The sequence below is a fragment of the Lycorma delicatula genome, chromosome 4 (assembly GCF_047948215.1).
Source record: "Lycorma delicatula isolate Av1 chromosome 4, ASM4794821v1, whole genome shotgun sequence".
Lineage (NCBI taxonomy): Eukaryota > Metazoa > Arthropoda > Insecta > Hemiptera > Fulgoridae > Lycorma > Lycorma delicatula.
In genome coordinates this window covers 178,373,089-178,391,445 of record NC_134458.1, presented here as the reverse complement: position 1 = coordinate 178,391,445, position 18,357 = coordinate 178,373,089, and the positions used below count along the sequence as shown (strand labels likewise).

The following is an 18,357-nucleotide window of genomic DNA, read 5'->3' as shown; positions in this document are numbered from 1 at the left end:
ATGTATTAAACCCATACATTTAATGTGACCCACAATGGCAATTTTAAATAGTACATTTTCAAACTTACAGATAGATGCATCTTCAGTTTTCTGGTTTTAAATTTTTACCCTACCCATCAAATTACTGAAAGGATTAGGCCACCAGAAATATTGAATATTTTTCCATAAAATTTGAAATTCATATAAAGGTTTGCAATAAGTAATTTTCATGATGTATTACACATAAGAAAAAGAAAAAAATAGTAGTCAAAAACAGAACTCAGAAGTGTCTTTAAACATGAATACTTCATCCAAAATTTAACATTTTTTTTTTTAACTTCATAAATACTGGGTACAATTAACCATTTTAACTGCTGGATGTTCTAACTGCAAGACTGGACCTGCCTTTTCCCAGACCTACCTGCAAGAGGATTAAGGCACCCACTATACGTACCTCACAATAAAAAAAAACATTACTTATATGAACGTAAATATACTTCAAACTTACTTATTTTTCTTTCCATAATCAGCTAGTATGAGATCTTTTAGTTGTACTTCAACTTTAATCCATTCTTCATCAGTTAATGTTGGCCAAATGAGATGCGGCTCTGTAATGGTTGTTTTATCAGGTTTCAGTATCACTTTAGTACGTTCAGTATTTACATGTAGTGCTCTTAGGATTAAAATCAACCTTGAGAATGCCTGAAAAAATATATACATGAGCTTCTACTATCAACAAATGTTTACCAATTAAACATTACCATAAAGCATGTTGTACTTAAAAACTGATGACAGCCAACCCAAACCATATGAAAATTGCCAAGTAATGTTGATTTCAAAAATATCATTATGGTAATCCAAAAGTTTCCATAATAAGTTGTTTTGTGGGATTTAAAAGCAACTATTATGGCTTTTATACCAAAAAAGATGTTATATGTAACAAGGAATCTCAGTTTCTAGACAGCTAAACATCTTGTGATGGAGTTAGAGCTATACATTTTGTGCAGACATAATTTTTTATTTCCGAAGTGAAGTCATTAGTTGTTTCAATTTTACTCAGTTACATTTACAATTTTACTGATAGCAACTGTGACTGTAATGATGTGTATTCAATTTATAAAAATACATGAAACAAAATTCACCATCAAAGTATTAATATTAACAGCCATCAAAAACAAAATAATAAAGTTTCATCATACCTACCTCACTTAATTCAGGAGTTATTTCAGGAAGCATCAAGTGTGTATAATACTTATACAAATATAAGGTATATTCAGAGACAAGTCCTATTAGGCTATTAAACAATAATGACAAACTATTTTTGAACAATTTTATTACAAGTCTTAATTTTCAACAAAGTTTTCACTAATATTCTGTTAGTGAAATGATTCTGTTAGGAAGTTGCATTTATAACGGGTGTCAGCATGAACAAAACTCTTAATGCTTTAAAATAATTGTCACAATTTCATAAAGGATAGTTATCTCATTTATGGAAAGGCGTGAGAAAGTGATGAAAAGGTAAAGTATCTACTCTCATGAATTTTTCTGATAATAAAATGCAGCAAATCAACAGATGGTCACCCCACTGTATTTCTAGACTTATGAGTTTTCCTGGTGAACAATTTTTTTGTCATTCCTTCATTCACTGCATTTTCACTATAAACTTCACTAATCTGCTGATAAATCTGTTGGAGTTCACATTCTTAGGGTTCAAAAAAGTGAATAGGTTCATTCCACAGCTGGGAGTTCCTTCAATTGTTCTCAACATTTAAATAGTGCAAATTGTAAACAAAATCTGTTTTTCTAAGTGTCCAAAACAAATAAATGAAAGAGCTCTGTACAAGTACATGTGCAGAGATCACAAAGCAGTTTAACAGCCACATTTGGAAGCCATACTTACTTTCCAAACAAGCATCTAACCATAATAATTGTGCTATACCATATACTTTTATGGGTATTTAATAATTATATAATCTGATGATGAAGGTCATGGAAACCCCTATAAATGCACTAAAAGTTTGTCAGCTTTCCTTTATTTCCTTATAAAATAATTACTTTGCTATAACTCTTTTAGAAATAGAAGTAACAATTTTTTACAAGACTTCTTGAGCTCCTGTATCCCTTCTGTAGAAAGGCAGAAATTTGTTTACAACAAAAATACAGAAAAAAATTTCTCAAGGATAATCATTGTAGATTGCATGAGATACACGGTCTCAAAGTCAGTTTTTTGTGGCAAATGTAGAAAATCAGGTAATTTTTTTCTTTGTTAATGGCTTGAAATGCATGTTTCATAATTTGTCTAATGCACTGTAGTCTACAGAAGCCAGTTAATGTGGGCAATTAACAAAATGGATGCAACAGACAGAATTCATGATAAAAGCTACTACTTTAAACTGGTACTATCATTAACACTATTTTAACTACTATTTTAAATAGTAACTAAAGCTACTACCTTAAACCAATGAGATTACTCACAGTGTATGATGAAATTGTTTTTAACCAATCATCATAAAGGTTGAATAACACCATCTGAGGTTCAATAGCTTTTAAGATAAGATCACCAAATCGTTCAACTTTTAAGCATGCCTGGAACGGTAGCTGCAGCTCAGAACCTTTAATGACAATATTTGGGAAATCCAACAAGTGTACCTGTATGAAAGTAAAACAAGATTAACACTAAATTTATATTACTAATCTACAAAAGAGAAAATTTAGGAAATTAACAGCACTAATTTCTTAAATTACTTAAGTACTTAGCAGCACTAATTTATTAAATTAGTGCTGCTAATATAAAAGAGATCGTTTATATCTCTTTTATAACAGATCCATGTGTTTACATAAAATAGCCTTGTTTTTTTTTTACTCTACTTAGTAGAATTTTAATTTAATTTTATTTGAATTTCATTCAAACTGCAATTGCTTGCAAAATTGCAATAAATGAAGCAAAATGTAAACAAATAAATAAGTATTCTCAGGATATGCATTGAGTATCTCAAACTCATTAAAATCTCAACTGTCAAGTCACTAAATAAAATTTATTATCTGTAAGATTAAATTTATAATGGATACCTAAAAAAACATCAATAAACATATAGTAAAAATCCAATAATCAAGGTAGACTTAACAAGTCCATGATTTGTTTTTGAACAAAAGCCCGAATTCATTAGCAACACCTTTGGTACTCAAGTATTCAAGCTAATTCTGTGACCCCAGCTTTTAAAACTAAGGTTTCTTCATTAGACTGTTAAAACAACATTAATTTTTTTTTATTTTCACTATAGAATTTGGAAAAAAATTCCAAGCAGAGTAATGAGATGGAGAAGAAATAATTTTTAAAAAGCACATAACTCATTCTCAGATAACATGTAGCCACCATAGTAGACCTACCTAGAGTAAACTAGACAGCTTTTAATTTTAACAGAGAGTAACCCCATAATAAGTCACTAATATGAAGGAGTTGTTTCCAGATATTTTATTTCTTAGAATCATTTTTATTAACTTCATATGAACAGCTTGAATCAGTTCAAATAAATGAGTAATAAACTACAAGTTCAACAACAGCCATCAAATATAAGTTATTTCTTCAATAGGTGTGCTTGTAGAGATATTTAAACAAATTTAAAGCCAGCAATATTACAGGAAATAATATTAAACTTCATTTAACTGTGGGAATTTATTTCAATTTTTCTTTTAAAGACAATTACTATAATTGCACAATTTTTTTTTTTTTTTAATTTTGTCTGTTTATTTAAAAACTCGTAGTTGTTAATTTGTTGTTACATTTCAAAAATTGACTCATGAAATTGTAATACAAAAGTTTGGCACAGGTTGTATGCAGTCAAATTTGTGCCTCGGCTTTTTGGCATTTTGAGTTAAGAGGTTATGACTAAGCTAAAAAGGTTAAAAACGTTTTTTTTATAAAACAAGTTATTATCAGAGATGTGACAGATCTATGGATAAAATATTCAAATAGAAGGCTCAATCATCACAATGGGTATCAAAAAGGTCAATATAATTGAAAGAAAGAGTGGCAACATTAAAACCATGTCAACAGCTTTTTTTCTACTCTAAGGCCATTGTTTACAATGAATTTATTTCTACTTTTTTTTTTCCCAAATTAAAAATGTTGAAAGGCTGATATTTTCAAGTCAACTGATTCTGATAAAGATATACTTAAAGAACTACACAATATCCCAAATAACCTAATTTTCAGAAATCTTTTGAAGGCTGGAACAAACATTTCAAAAACTTCAAGTTCAGAAATTTGACAAACTTAAGTTATGAATTGGTGAAATGAAAATACAGTTGAAAAATTACCTGTGAAAGACAGTAAAACAAATTTATCCCATTATATAATAAACATAAGTTGAAGTATGGTTTTAAGCATTAACAAAGCACCAAAAAAAATTTCAAAAATTGGTTAATATTTACCTCAAGTGGATCCAACATTCCTTTTCTTGTAACAATGATTTGTTTTGGTTGTTCTTCTACAGGTAATGATCGGATAAGAGCAGCAACTTCTTCAGCTGTTTTCCATTTTGCAAGCTAAACAATTATAACATTTTAAATCATTAACACCAATAAAAATCCAAATACAGCAGATTCATGGCAATCTGACTAATTGAAACAATGTCTGAATTAACAAAAATTTTAATTATGGAAGGATCTATGGTCAAAAAATTTTAAGTTTAGCAGAATTGTTATGACAAAAATTAAAAAAATTAATATCTATATACCAGGTGGCTGAAAAGTAACTTACACCACCCCTTCTAACGTTTTTTATAATTGAGATAACTGGGTGCAGTTTGCAGTGTTCTTCCGTGTACTGAGGGCCTACTCAGTGAATATATACTTCACTCTTTTTTTAGTTTCGAGCAGCAGACAACTCAAAAATTTCAAATGTGACCAATGGTCATTTGATATATCATTTAAAGAGCTTGACAAGACAAAAAAATGATACAACTAAAATTAAATTCCGATTGCTCAATCCAAAATAGTAAACAATGAGTTTGTTTTACATAACTATAGTTGTATGCTCCCCTTTAATTTTTTTATTATTTGAGGTATCCTGATTCTCTTTTTGGGAATCTTCTCTGATAAGAGGTTTACTTAGTAAGCCCCAATATTGAGATTAGGCCTTCAGAGAGTGAGGAGGGGCAGAGGTGGCTTATAAGTTTTAAATGGGGCAAACAGTCATGTGGTACATTATTTTAAGGCTTTGCGAGACAAACAAAAACAGTAACAAAAAAATTAAATTCTGACTAATTTAAATCAAAATTATGACCATAAATGTCATTACATTTATTAAAAATTGTAAAAATAATTACATTTTTCAAATCTTTTAATTAAACTAACAGTCTTGAAGAATTTTATTTAAATTAAGTAAATAACAGTTTGCAATTTAATTTTTCATGTGTAATTAATTCTTTTATTGTTAAAAAGATCTAATCTTAAAAATTAAGAATATCACCTAAATATTATTTCAGTTAAAAAATGTAATTGCTTCTCACCTAATAATAAAAGTTGAAACAGCCAACCCTGTTCCTTCATGCAACAATACAGATGCTGCTCGAAAGCTGGATTAAAGTGGTTTTATTAGTTTTCAAAATAAATTTTACTTTTTTGTAGTACCTTTCATGTGAATATTGTCTGTTCAAATCACAGCCGGGTTGTTACAAAATTAATTTTCATAAAACAAAATAAAACTGTAATCAAGCATCATGAAACAAAATAAAACTGTAATTGAGCATTATAGGCTGCATTTGCTAAATCTGAAAAAATAAGTTACCCTAAATGTATTTATCAATTTAAAAAAGAAATCCTCACCTGACCAAGACGTTTCTGTCCAGCCCAAACAGATGTATGAATAATTTTAAGGAACAGCTGCCCAGTACGAGGATTGAAAATGAATATAGCACCATTTATTGGTTTAGTTGTAAGATTACCTTCAAATGTCTTGTGAATAGTAACACGATACACATTTGTGTCATCAACAAACCTTAAAAAAAATTGTAAAGCTGCAATTAAATTACTTTCATCCAAGTTAAAAATATAACATTATTACGTCATTAATTTTATTATTATGTTTACTTCCAGTACAAGTAATGTAACACAATTTTTTTTAATTACAAATGAACCCAATAAGGATTCTTATAGTGTCAAGTACTACTCACTAGCATGAAATTAATTATACTTAACCAGTAAATGATAAATTTGATTTTGGGAAACCAAGTTACAATACCATCAAAATCTACCATTGAAATATGTGCAGACAAGATACAAAAGAACTTATATGAGCAAAGAAAAGTGTGGATTACCAATATATTGAATAACCAATTTAAATCCTAGTATTACACAGTTATTATTTGGCAAACTCTCTATGATGACTTCTTGTTGCAAAAACTAATTTTCTGATTGAAATTGTCATTAATATTAATAAGGACTCATTTCACTTGCTTAAGGAACTAAAAGATAACTTTGTGCACAGATGATTACCAGAATTAGTAATTTTATTCTCAAATATATATTATTACTCATTTTTATGAATAAATTAAAAATACCAAAATATTATTTATCTTTAATAGCAGTTATATTGTACTAGATGTAATGAACATAATATAAGTACATCATTTCATTCCATAAAATTAGTCTACTAAACCAATTTATCACTTCAATTTTAAGATCAGATATATTCAAAATGATGTTTACTCTACATTATGTTTTTTTTTACATGGCAGTACAATTTTCTGTTAATAGGTAAACTTAATGATTATATGGATACACAGGACAAGTTAAAACATTTAGCCTGTACATCTTTGAAATTCTAAGACTCCAACAATATTAAAGAAAATGGTTTTTGATTCATTCATTCATTCAAATGACAATCAAGAAGTCTCCAGATATTTAGAAAAACTCCGGCCCATAAATGACTGCACTAATAATCAAAGTTTAAAGTTCAGCTGACGCACAGGGTGGGGATGGATTGCTGAATCTGAGACTAATTTCTTACTACCTGTGACATCCTGCAATGATACAATACTCCCTTCACTATACTATTAGCAAACCCAAAACTACCTCAGGCAGAAATACTGCATATCTATACGTTTACGCATCTAAACTTGAATAATTAATACCTTTTTATATTCATGAACTCCAAGGGAAATGGCATAATTAGAACCAAACAACAGAATAATGGCTGAAGAGAGAATAGAGATGCCATTAGCATTAAAATATAACTGGTTTGAGTGAGTCTCACACTCGCACTGTTCAGTAGTATGTTGTTATGGTGCATATTTGTTTGCACCTCTTCATTTTACAACCTTCAAATGGTGTACTAAAACACATCATTTACAATACTACATCCCTAAGACACAATTTAAAACTACGAGTAATTTTAGTATATATTCTCCAAATTTATATCTTGGAAAAAGATTTTAACAGGAAAGTTCTTTCAAAAAAAAAAAAAATGTTTAAGTCAGAGCATCAGTTTATACAACATTCACCTAAAACAAATATGAAGACATGTAACATCACTTTTACTAAAAGTTATTTTAAAAATTCACTAGCGCTTAAGGATATTTTACTTCTTATTATAAATTAGTTTCTATGATGATGTGAGGAGGTAATGTATTTCTTTAAGCTTCTTTTGCATATGTTATGCTGGTTTTATTATTCCATTCTATTTATAATTTTTATTATAGTTCGATTGTCTAGCTTTAAGATGTCTTTGGAATGGTCTAATCAACACAAGATATAATAAAATAAAAACATAAAATCACAGTTTTCTTTTTTCTGCTCTTTTCATTTTTCCTTTAAGAATAAAAAAAATATTTATTCTTTTCATTAGAATAAATATTTTACCTGTACTATTAAACTATAGCTCCTAAACTTTATAACATTAATTATTAGTTATTTATTTGCTTTCCTACACAAATAAATGAACGAATAAAGAACAATCAGATAATTACGCTTACATTTACAATAGCTATAATAAGCACAATTTGATTAATTAACCAATTTATCATAATTACCAAATGATCTGATTGGAGAACAGTTCACCATAGTTTTGTGAAGACAGGTAAGGCTCAGTTGGTTCTGATGAGTACAACTGTAATGCTTTACGAATACGCTCACGTAATACATAAAGAGCTGGATTTGCCTTCATTATTTTTGCCATAGCTTGCTGTATCAGTGGTTTGCAACCAGGAAACCAATTACCATATGCGCTGAAACAAATTTCATAATTATTCATCAATTACTTGTTAAATATCCAATAGAAGTAACATACACACGTAGAGAAACAGCCTCCCCCTCCTTACTGGATAAATACAATTTTTTTGAATGTCAATTATTAAATAAAAACATCATATATGGAATGTGCAAAATTTTTAATAGATTTAGTGCCGCAGCCATGAATTATGACAGGAATTATTTCACACCAAGATATCACCATCAAATAGATTTCAACTCAGTCAATTAATATATAATTTTTATACAGACACCAGCAATGACTTTGGCACCAGTGTGTTGCTCCATAGATTTCTCATACGCTACAATGGTAGCTAAGCATGTTTGTCAAAACTATAATGTATTTTAGCAATCAAAATGGTTGTCATGAATAAAATGAATATACTACTGAATATAATATTAACCTATTATACTACCATAATTTAGTACAATGAGTCATATTTTCATAATTTATTTTGACAAAAATATTTTATGTAACATGTGCACTACAATAACCATAAAATAATTGTAATTAGCACGCAAAGATAAGAACCTTAATATTTTTTTTTAAAATTAAATTCACAGTAATTATACAGAATATATCTACCAAATTTTTTCCATACTTACAACATACAATTCCACACCCAATAACATGTTGCAACTGGAAATTTTTCTTACCTTTATTTAAAATTCAAATATTGAATTTTAAATAATACATCCCCTGACTTTGTGATCAAAGTTTTTTACATTTTCCAAAAAAATAACTTCCTTCAATTTTAGAAGGGCGTGGGGATGGCTGGTCTAGGACACCCAGTATTATAGGACATTTTTTTCTAGCTAAACTACATGAATACACAAAAAGCTGACTGCTTAACAAAACAAGTTCTCTTCTCAGAGAATATTTCTAGTTGATATTAATTTTTTGTATTCTGCCACATGTACAATTATAATAAATACAATTAAATATTTAAATTTGATTTTATAACAATTATATATGAATGTATCATTACAATAAATGAAGACCATATACCTGTGAAGATTGTAAGCAAGATCAATAGCAATAAGTACACCAGTTGGTGATGGATAGATTGACATATTATCAGTTGTGTAATCAAGAAATTTAGCACGAGCATATCTTTCAATATCATGTGAATCATAATCACCCCATCTTAGCTGAACATCAATCCAGTACTTTTGTGTTGTTGTATTATCCATTGTGTCTCTAAAAAATAAGAAAAGAAGTGAAAATAAATTAAACATAAAAAAATTACTGTAATTATAAATTTTACAAAATAATAACAAAAGAATATAGCATACTTTGAGTCTGCCAAAAGTGATGGTCTTGAAACATTCCATTTATAAGCAGCAAACAAAAGTACATCAGCACAAGATGAATTCATTTTGTATGATTTACGTGGATGAATAGTTTCTTTCTGTACTGTTTCAATTTCTAGAGCATCCAATTCTTGATCAAAAACCTATTTGAAAAAAAATTCAGGTATAAAATTATGTTTTAATTATATTTTAACTATACTGATAGCAAAATTCACTGTAACTATAATTATTTTACAATAGTTTAAAAAAAACAAAGCAGTAGTGAACACGTAAAAAAGCAATTTACATAAAAATGTAACTTATACTTTTAATTTAAAACATCTACTACTTTCAAAAAGTAGAATTTAAAACACCGTTTAATTACACATTGAAAAATAAGACAGTACTAAGGAGTTGGCTACAGAAAAAAGAATACAGTGAAATATAACAATTAACTGCTGAAATGAAATAACATTTCTAAAGATATACCAACAAAAACACAAACATTATGCCTACAAATTTATAACTGTCCAATGAATTTTATAATATCAAATGAAGAAAGAAAAAAAATTGGTACTTTCAAGATATTACTTTTTATTTTTAAAAGCTTGTATTTAACTCGCTTTAAGAATAATCAAATCTTGCAACTGCTATATCTTTCGATCTATCGTATGAAAATCAATGAAATTTGGTACAGGTATGTAACTTCGATGACAATATAGCACTATGGTGTCGGAATTTGATATGACCCACCCCCACGCACTACCCCTACGCTAAATTCATGCATTTAGTTGAAAATTTTCATTTCTCATGAACTATCATATGAAAATGATTGAAATTTGGTACACGTATGTAACTTCGATGTGTAAAAATAAATATTTTTACTTTTTTTTAGTGTTAAGAAAATACAAAAAAACAAAAAAAATTACAAAAATATATTTGATTACATATAAAAAATTATTTTTTAAAAAAGCTATTATTCAACTAATATTAATATTAACATTAATAAAAAAAAAGAAAACAAATTAGAAAAACCCTCTAAAAAGTAAAAAATAAGAATTAAATCAAACTGAGAATTTTAAACAAAAAAATATAATATATTAACAAATATAAAAATGCACTGAAAAGTAAAAAATAAATTACATAAATATCTAATAAATAAAAAATAAATGTAAAAATTATTAAATTTGTATGTAATCAAATATATTTTTGTAATTTTTTTTGTTTTTTTGTATTTTTTTACTTTTACAACAGCATGTAAAAATTTTACAGCACGTAACACTTGCACATTGAGCCAATTGAATCAGCCGATGGTCACATTAAATGTTTTATTAAAGGATATGATCACAAATTTAAATTACTAAATATATTAAAATAAATTTATTTTATAATAATAAATTTATGAAATTTAAATCCACAGTTTACAATTGCTTTCCTTGAAGAAATAGTAACCAAAAAAGTGACCTTACATAATTTTTTTTTTTTGTTTTTAAACTACTGGAAATTCACCATCTGTTTATTCTATTAGTTTATTCTGATTTCAATAAAACAGTAAAATTATATTGGAGAACAGTCTTGTTAATTCCATCTTCAATAAATTAAGCACAAGTAGAAGCAGAAGCTTTTTAAAAAATGTAAATGAAACATGTCTTCTTAATCAATAAGTGCAAAGTTATAAGTTCATAATTGTATCAACAAGGGTGAGTTGTTTTTTTGATATTAATAATTCCATTTCCAGAAAAAAAAGTTAATGGTCAAACAAAATCTCCATTGATGTTTTATTACTCTATCTCCAAAATCATGAAGGTACTGATGGATGCACATTAAATAAAATAATAAATTTTGTAAAATGTTCAATGTTAGGCAGAAAATATTGTAATCATACAAATATGGAAATTATTAAAACTGAAAACTATTATTAAAATAACCTTTCAACATTTTTTAATGGAAAAACGGAAATTTTTTGAGGAAAGTTATAGGATATTTTTCTAAGTACTTGAAAAGAGCTTTAAAATTAGCTTTGGTAAAAGTCATTACCAAAGAAACTAACGGAGTTATGATGAAAATAAAATGGTTGTCTTGTTTTTTCGGAGAAAAAAATCAACAATGAAACAAGTGACTTTTCCGCAAGAATTGGAATGGAACGTAATTTTTTACAATTTACTTTATTTAAGTACATGTTCTAGAAGTTTGACTGGTTTCAAATGCCTAGATTTGAAAAAAAGGTTGATTCAAATTGAAAAATGTTTTGAATTTCTTAAAAATCTTTCTGTTTTCATAATTTAAAAACTAAAGAAAATACGTAAATAGAATACAACAATTTTTTTTTCTAAAAATGTTGGTTTTTTTTTTATTTATGTAAAATAAAAATTGATTGAGATATCACCATTAGAAGTTTGCATTTGAGTGCGAGGAACACCTTCCCCAAGCCCTTTAAACTCAAAAATTTCAAAAACAAAGGGCTCAAGGAATCTGAACTTTAGATGCCTTGTAACCCTTGAAATTTCCTGCAAAATGGTTTTTTGAGTGATTGGGTAGCTTAAAAATTTAGGAAGTTATCGATGAAAACCCAATCGCATTTTTTTCTGTGAAATTTTCAGAACATGTAAATTTTTATATTCTCAACAGATTTGAAGCATTTATAAATACATGTGAACACATATAAATATATATATATAGAGATGAAAGTACAGACAGAAGAAAAGTAACGGAGCACACCTGCTGATGGACAATAGAACTTTGTGTGCATAAATGTACATAGGTATATTGTACACGTATATATGTGAATGTATATCTCTTTTATATGTAGTCGGTGCATTTCTAAAACTGAAAGAATAAACACGTGCTGCTACTCGTGGCTGCAGAAAAGTTGAACTTTTTGTAACCGTAAGTGTAGAACTTGCTCCAGGGACAATTGTCCTCCAATAACTGACCAAGAAGAGGAGATCAAAAGTGATTACAATTTTTGTGAAGATCCAAAGAGTTACAATAAAACATGCTATTATAATAAACATAAAACTTTTATTTCTCTCCTTTACTCGTTTTATTAATTTTAGTTTTTAATTTTAAATAAACATGATGAATTTTAAACACAAAGCCAGTTTGTAAGGTCTGGGACGTTGCAATAAATAATGAATTACACAAAACAAATGTAAAAAATTATAATTCATTATAAATGCACCATTAAAATATTTTAAACTGTTAAAAACTATTTTTTTTTTTTGTCATTAGGGTGGATTCTAAGGGTTGCAATGTTGTAACACATCATAAATTACGTTTCAAAATATGGAACAATGTTTACTCTACACATGTAAATGATTTTGAGCTACAAAACACTTACATCTATAATTTTAACAATTTTTTTCATAATGGATGGTTTGTAAGGGTTGAAACATAGTAAAACATCATAAATTATATTCCACATCATAAAAGAATGTTTCTTCTACATATTTAAACATGATTTCAATCTATGAAACATTTAAATCTATGGTTTTTGAATTTTTTTAACAAGGGATAGTTTTCACCACCCCCCAAAGAAAGCATACATCAGGAACATATAACTTTTGAAGCAGAGAGTTTCAAATTTTCATGAAAATCGATGTTGTCCAAAAGAATTCTGAGGTAATACTCTATTTTTACAGTCAAACACTGGACTGTATGATATTATATATATATATATATATATATAACCAGATTTTTTCTGGTACCTTATATATACCTTAAATAATTCCCATTAGTACCTTTGTCATTATAAGAGTTAAAAATACAAGAATAAAAATTGGTGATATATCCCAGATCATATTTTATCATGATAGCCAACTGAAACTCTTAACAAACACATTTAAGAAATTCATACATGACGGATCATTGATCACTTAGAGGATTATACAACAAAAAAACAGGTTTTAAAAATTTTGAAATAAAAATAACCTAATGAAAATAACCTTTTGAAATAAAAATAAAATAAGTTTTAATAATTTTGAAATAAGAAAGTTCAAATATAAAAAATAATATTGTAACTCATTGAAAGAAAGCAGATTAAAAATCTTGTATTTTATAAAACAGTTAATGTACGATACCTGGCATAAATCCATTACAATCGATTCATGAACTTTTTGCCACAAGTGAGCTCTGAAGATTTGAATTAATGAAATCTTTAATGTTGGAATTTTACCATGCATAAATATACCAGTCAAATCAAGTTGTACCTAAAAATAAAAAGTTAGTGATTAAAGTCAATAATTGCATTACATTTATGACAAAGCATGAAAAACACACAGATATTTTAATTATTTTTAAACAACCAAGAAATATTTCCTCTTTTTCTTCCTTATATGAAGTAAAGGAATTGTAATTGCAAAAAATTTTGATTTTCAGATTTCAATGAAAATATCCATTTTGATCATCCATGAAACCATTTTGACTAGTTTCAGCATGTCTGCACATATGTACATATGTATCTCTCGCATAACTCAAAAACAATTAGCCGTAGAATGTTGAAATTTTGTATTTAGAACTGTTAACATCTAGTTGTGCACCTCCTCTTTTGATTGCAATCGACTGGGCCAAAAATATGTATATAGGGAGTTTCAATTTTTAAACATTTGGACTTTTTCTTAACTGCAGTAATAAGCCCTCGTTGAAAGCTTTTCATAGATATATCATAAGTGGTACTTATTTTCATTAGTTCCAGAGTTATAGCCAAATATAATTTTAATTAATGAAATATTTGGATCTTGCAAGGGGAAGTCACATAGGTTCAAATCAGACTTCATATATATATATTTTAACTTTCTTTTTTTTTTAATTTAAATATATTGATTTATTAATAATTATTAACCTCTAATAGTAAAAAAAATTCAACAATAAATAATTCAATAATAATAATAATAATACAAAAAAATATGAAAAAATCAGAAGTTATTAGTGAAATAAAATGTTATGTTCTTTTCACTTTAATTCAAAAAATTTTTACAATCTGAGGTTAATAATTATTAATAAAACTATATATTTAAATTTTAAAAAAAGTTAAAAAAATATATATTTTTTATGAAGTTGAATTTGAACTGTGTACAAGGTTACAGATCAGACATTCTCATTTACAACCACATATCTACTTGAGCAATGTGAAACAAAATTATTATGTTAACTAATGCTAAGGAAATTTTTAGGGCCATTTTTCTTGAGTATAATTGAATATTGCATGATAGTATTTTGTGATGAAGACACGTAAACAATGTACTACTTACACACGCAATATAGTTCAAATCGGTGTCCCAAAGCATGTGCTTTCCCCTTGTTAGCAACAGTAATACGGATCTTAGATGCCTTTACTGATTAGATAGATACAAGACTTTCATTTATTTAAAGAGTAATAAAGGGGCTTTTACTCTATCCTAATGTTTCAGGTAAGATTACTGAATTAATAATTGTATAAATATTTGATGTTAATAAAAACTAATATTTTACCGATTGTGTAACTGTCCACTTTATTAAAGAATTGGATATCTCACTTTCAAAAAAAATATGTTTAAATGAGGTGCAGCAAAAAATGTGAATATGTAATTTAATAGGCGTTTTCAAGGAAATCATGTGGTGTCCACATCAGATTTTTTAGCAATTAGAAAATAACTTATAAAACATTTCATTCATTCAATGATGTAATAATGTAAATAAAACTCAAATGTTACAAAATAGAATTTTTCTTAAATCTCTATAATAATTACCTGAAAATTATTATTAAAAAAGCCATTACAATTATAAAATTATTAAACTAAAGATAAAACAAATTAATATTTATTGAGAGGGTTTTTTCAGAGGCAGAAAGAAAAGCAAGATCTAATAGGATAAAACAGGAAACAAGAAAACTTAAAAATCCCAAAGTTAAGAAACAAATCAGAGACCAGAATAAATTACTACTGGTCTAATGAGGCCGTAAAAAAAAATTACCTGAAAACCAACATATACATTAGCACGGTTAATAGTCGGTGACCACCATAATGTAAATCGTCTGTTGGGAATCTGATTCAAACCAGATCTCTGAGCATTGGTTAATTTTTTATATTTCATAGACTCTTCAAAACCAGATGCCTTCTCCCTGAAATATTGAAAAAATAAATAAACATTAGCATGTTACGATATTTTGCTGACCACATGGGTAAACATATGGCCATATCTAACAACATACACTTATATATGAGCAAAGGCTAAAGCCCAGCTTTAACAACAACAAAAATAGTCACATCATTAGTCTGTGGTAACATAGCAGCTGACTCAGTTCGCATGCTATCTATCCACGGAAACACAAAACAAAGATAATTACAGATGGAAGATAACAAAGATGGAATGATCAACCCCAGAATGTCTATAAATGTCCCAGGATTGACCATATCCACCATCTAGGATTATTTAACAATCAGGATAGTTTATCACACAGCCTACAAGTGTTCTGTTAATTACTTAGATGCTTAAAAACCAAACAATGCTTGAAAATGCCCACTTTTTTGAAGGTCAGAAATTCAGAGAACCATAGAATTTTCAAATACATTTTGTATTCTCTGAATATGATAACCCCCATAACTTGACCATAACTACAGACAAATGATAAAACCTTTTATATGAAGTCCTATTTCTGAACATCAAGAGCATTATTTTTATTCATAAATGTATAAACAGAAAAACTAACATAGCTGATAAATTTGACCTAATTTAAATAATGAATAAGTCTATTAAATACAATATCCTTTGTATACAAGGCCCACTCTCACACATACTTTCCATCTTTTACAAGTTATTTGTGTTAATCAGAAAATAAAAAAATGATTTCTTCTGTAAGAACCATTTAATTAGTTTAATGATTTTTCAAAATCTACAGCAGATGCCAATACACTGCAGGGCCCAATAAATTTTATAATACATTCAGTTCAATTTCAGGTAGCTTATAAGCACATACTTAGTCCATTCAGTCAGTTCAACATTGTTGTTCTACCAGTATGTATGAAGTTTGAGATCATAAAAATACCTAAGTAACAATTTTTTTAAAAGTTCATTACAACAGCTTCTGAGAAAATACATTCTTTATTTCCTAATTACTTTCTTTCCATTTTGGGATACAAGATTATTTTTTAGGGTACTCATCTGAAATAAATTATATTTTTTCATCACAGAGAGAGCCCTCCAAATGATATTAAACTTAATCATACTAACACATGTCAAATTTTCTTTTTTTAATGGAAATATTTTATATTTTATAACTACATACAGTTGTTTTTAAAAATTAAAAAACCATCTGATTAACCACAAATTTACACAAATACAATACTAGCATTACAAACTATTTTTATTCTTGACAAAATTTAACAAATAAAAATAGTCCCTGCAATATGGAAATGAAAACCTTCAATAGACTGCTAACAGCAATCACATCTTGCTTAATTTGAAAATCAACCATCTCAAAAGAAATAACAGCAAATCTACTAATGCTGAAAACTTTCATATTCTAAACATACAAAAAAAGGAAAAAATTTCCAAATTTGAACAAATATATAAACATACAGAAACAAACAGCAAAAATATATTAAATGAACAACACAATTCAAATGAAATACATTTTTCTATCATTCTAAATATGTCCGCCAAATTTAAAAAAATCACCAGCAATAACATCAGTCTACACTAGTGTAAGAACAGCAGCACCAATCAATGAAAATGATCACAAAGATGTCTCAAAACAATTTGAATTAGTTTTAAAAGCATTTTAATACAAAATTTGGTTCATTTTATTGTTGCAGAAGTTTATATTTTTTGAAGTCAAAAAAATCATTGAAGAATTTTTGTTGATTCAGAGCTCCAAATGAAAAAGAAAATAAGCTCAACCATTTAAAAAGTTATAAATCACTCACATGTGATGTGTGATTCAACAGTGCATACATAATATTTTATTATATATTTAAACAATTTTTTAATTTTTTTTTCTTGAATGTTACTGATAAATATTTATAAATTACACTGAAAAGAATTCATTAATTTTCACCCATGGAAGTTTGGCAGTATTACATGCAATACTGTCCTTTTAACTGCCATAATATACAATCATAAAATCAAGAGTTTAAGTTTGAAAATGTTTTCCAAGAAACTGTTTGAAGCAATTTAAAAAAAATTGCAACAATTATCTTGTCATTATTCATTAGAATAACAACAAATAACAATATTTAATTAAAAGAAAAATTAAAATTAACAAAGAATGGTATAACAATTAAGAAAAGGAATTAAAAAAAAAGATTTTTAACATACCAGAAGAGACCTTCCCAAGTTGGAAAGTATGTTCCTTTGAATAATGTATGTTCCAAAATTCCTTCAACACCACCAAGAGCTTGAATCATATCAGTTCTGTAATTGTTTAAATTCCACAATTTACCATCATGTCGCTGATGTGTCCACCAAAAAGGATTTTGTTTTAGAACCTATTAAAAATAAGTCATTATTTATTTTATTATACCAGTAAATGAATTTTAAACATGGATCCAAATTAATGAAGTACTTAAAAGTAAATATAAAAATAGAAAAAAAAATAATTACCTGATATTGTTTAAACTCTGTACGTATACGCCAACCTTTGTCATATGCAAGGGTATGTCTGTCTTTTTGGAAGAGAGTGTTTATACGTGGAATACCACGATCCCAACTGTCTTCAAGATCTTCTAATGTCAACCGTCTGCAAACAGTAAAATAAGAGTTATAAAACAATAAATTCAAAAACAATAAACAAACTGATTTGACGTTTTCTAAAGTAGGGTGGGTACGATACAATCATTTTTAATTATAAATCACAATGTTGAG

At 27.5% G+C, this 18,357-nt stretch overlaps 1 protein-coding gene across 2 annotated transcripts in view; it reads right to left on the bottom strand.

Moving 5' to 3' along the window:
• The window catches only part of Prp8 (pre-mRNA processing factor 8), a 108,037-nt gene that overhangs the window by 10,125 nt on the left and 79,555 nt on the right, over positions 1-18,357 (bottom strand). For both annotated transcript variants that reach the window (XM_075364769.1, XM_075364770.1), the window contains 11 exons: positions 18,097-18,232; positions 17,812-17,981; positions 15,469-15,616; positions 13,599-13,727; positions 9,523-9,683; positions 9,236-9,427; positions 8,010-8,204; positions 5,806-5,977; positions 4,411-4,524; positions 2,455-2,628; positions 488-681 (listed from right to left, as the gene is read on the bottom strand). In XM_075364769.1, coding sequence (XP_075220884.1) covers positions 488-681; positions 2,455-2,628; positions 4,411-4,524; positions 5,806-5,977; positions 8,010-8,204; positions 9,236-9,427; positions 9,523-9,683; positions 13,599-13,727; positions 15,469-15,616; positions 17,812-17,981; positions 18,097-18,232 — 1,785 coding nt within the window. The remainder of the gene's footprint in view (positions 1-487; positions 682-2,454; positions 2,629-4,410; positions 4,525-5,805; positions 5,978-8,009; positions 8,205-9,235; positions 9,428-9,522; positions 9,684-13,598; positions 13,728-15,468; positions 15,617-17,811; positions 17,982-18,096; positions 18,233-18,357) is intronic.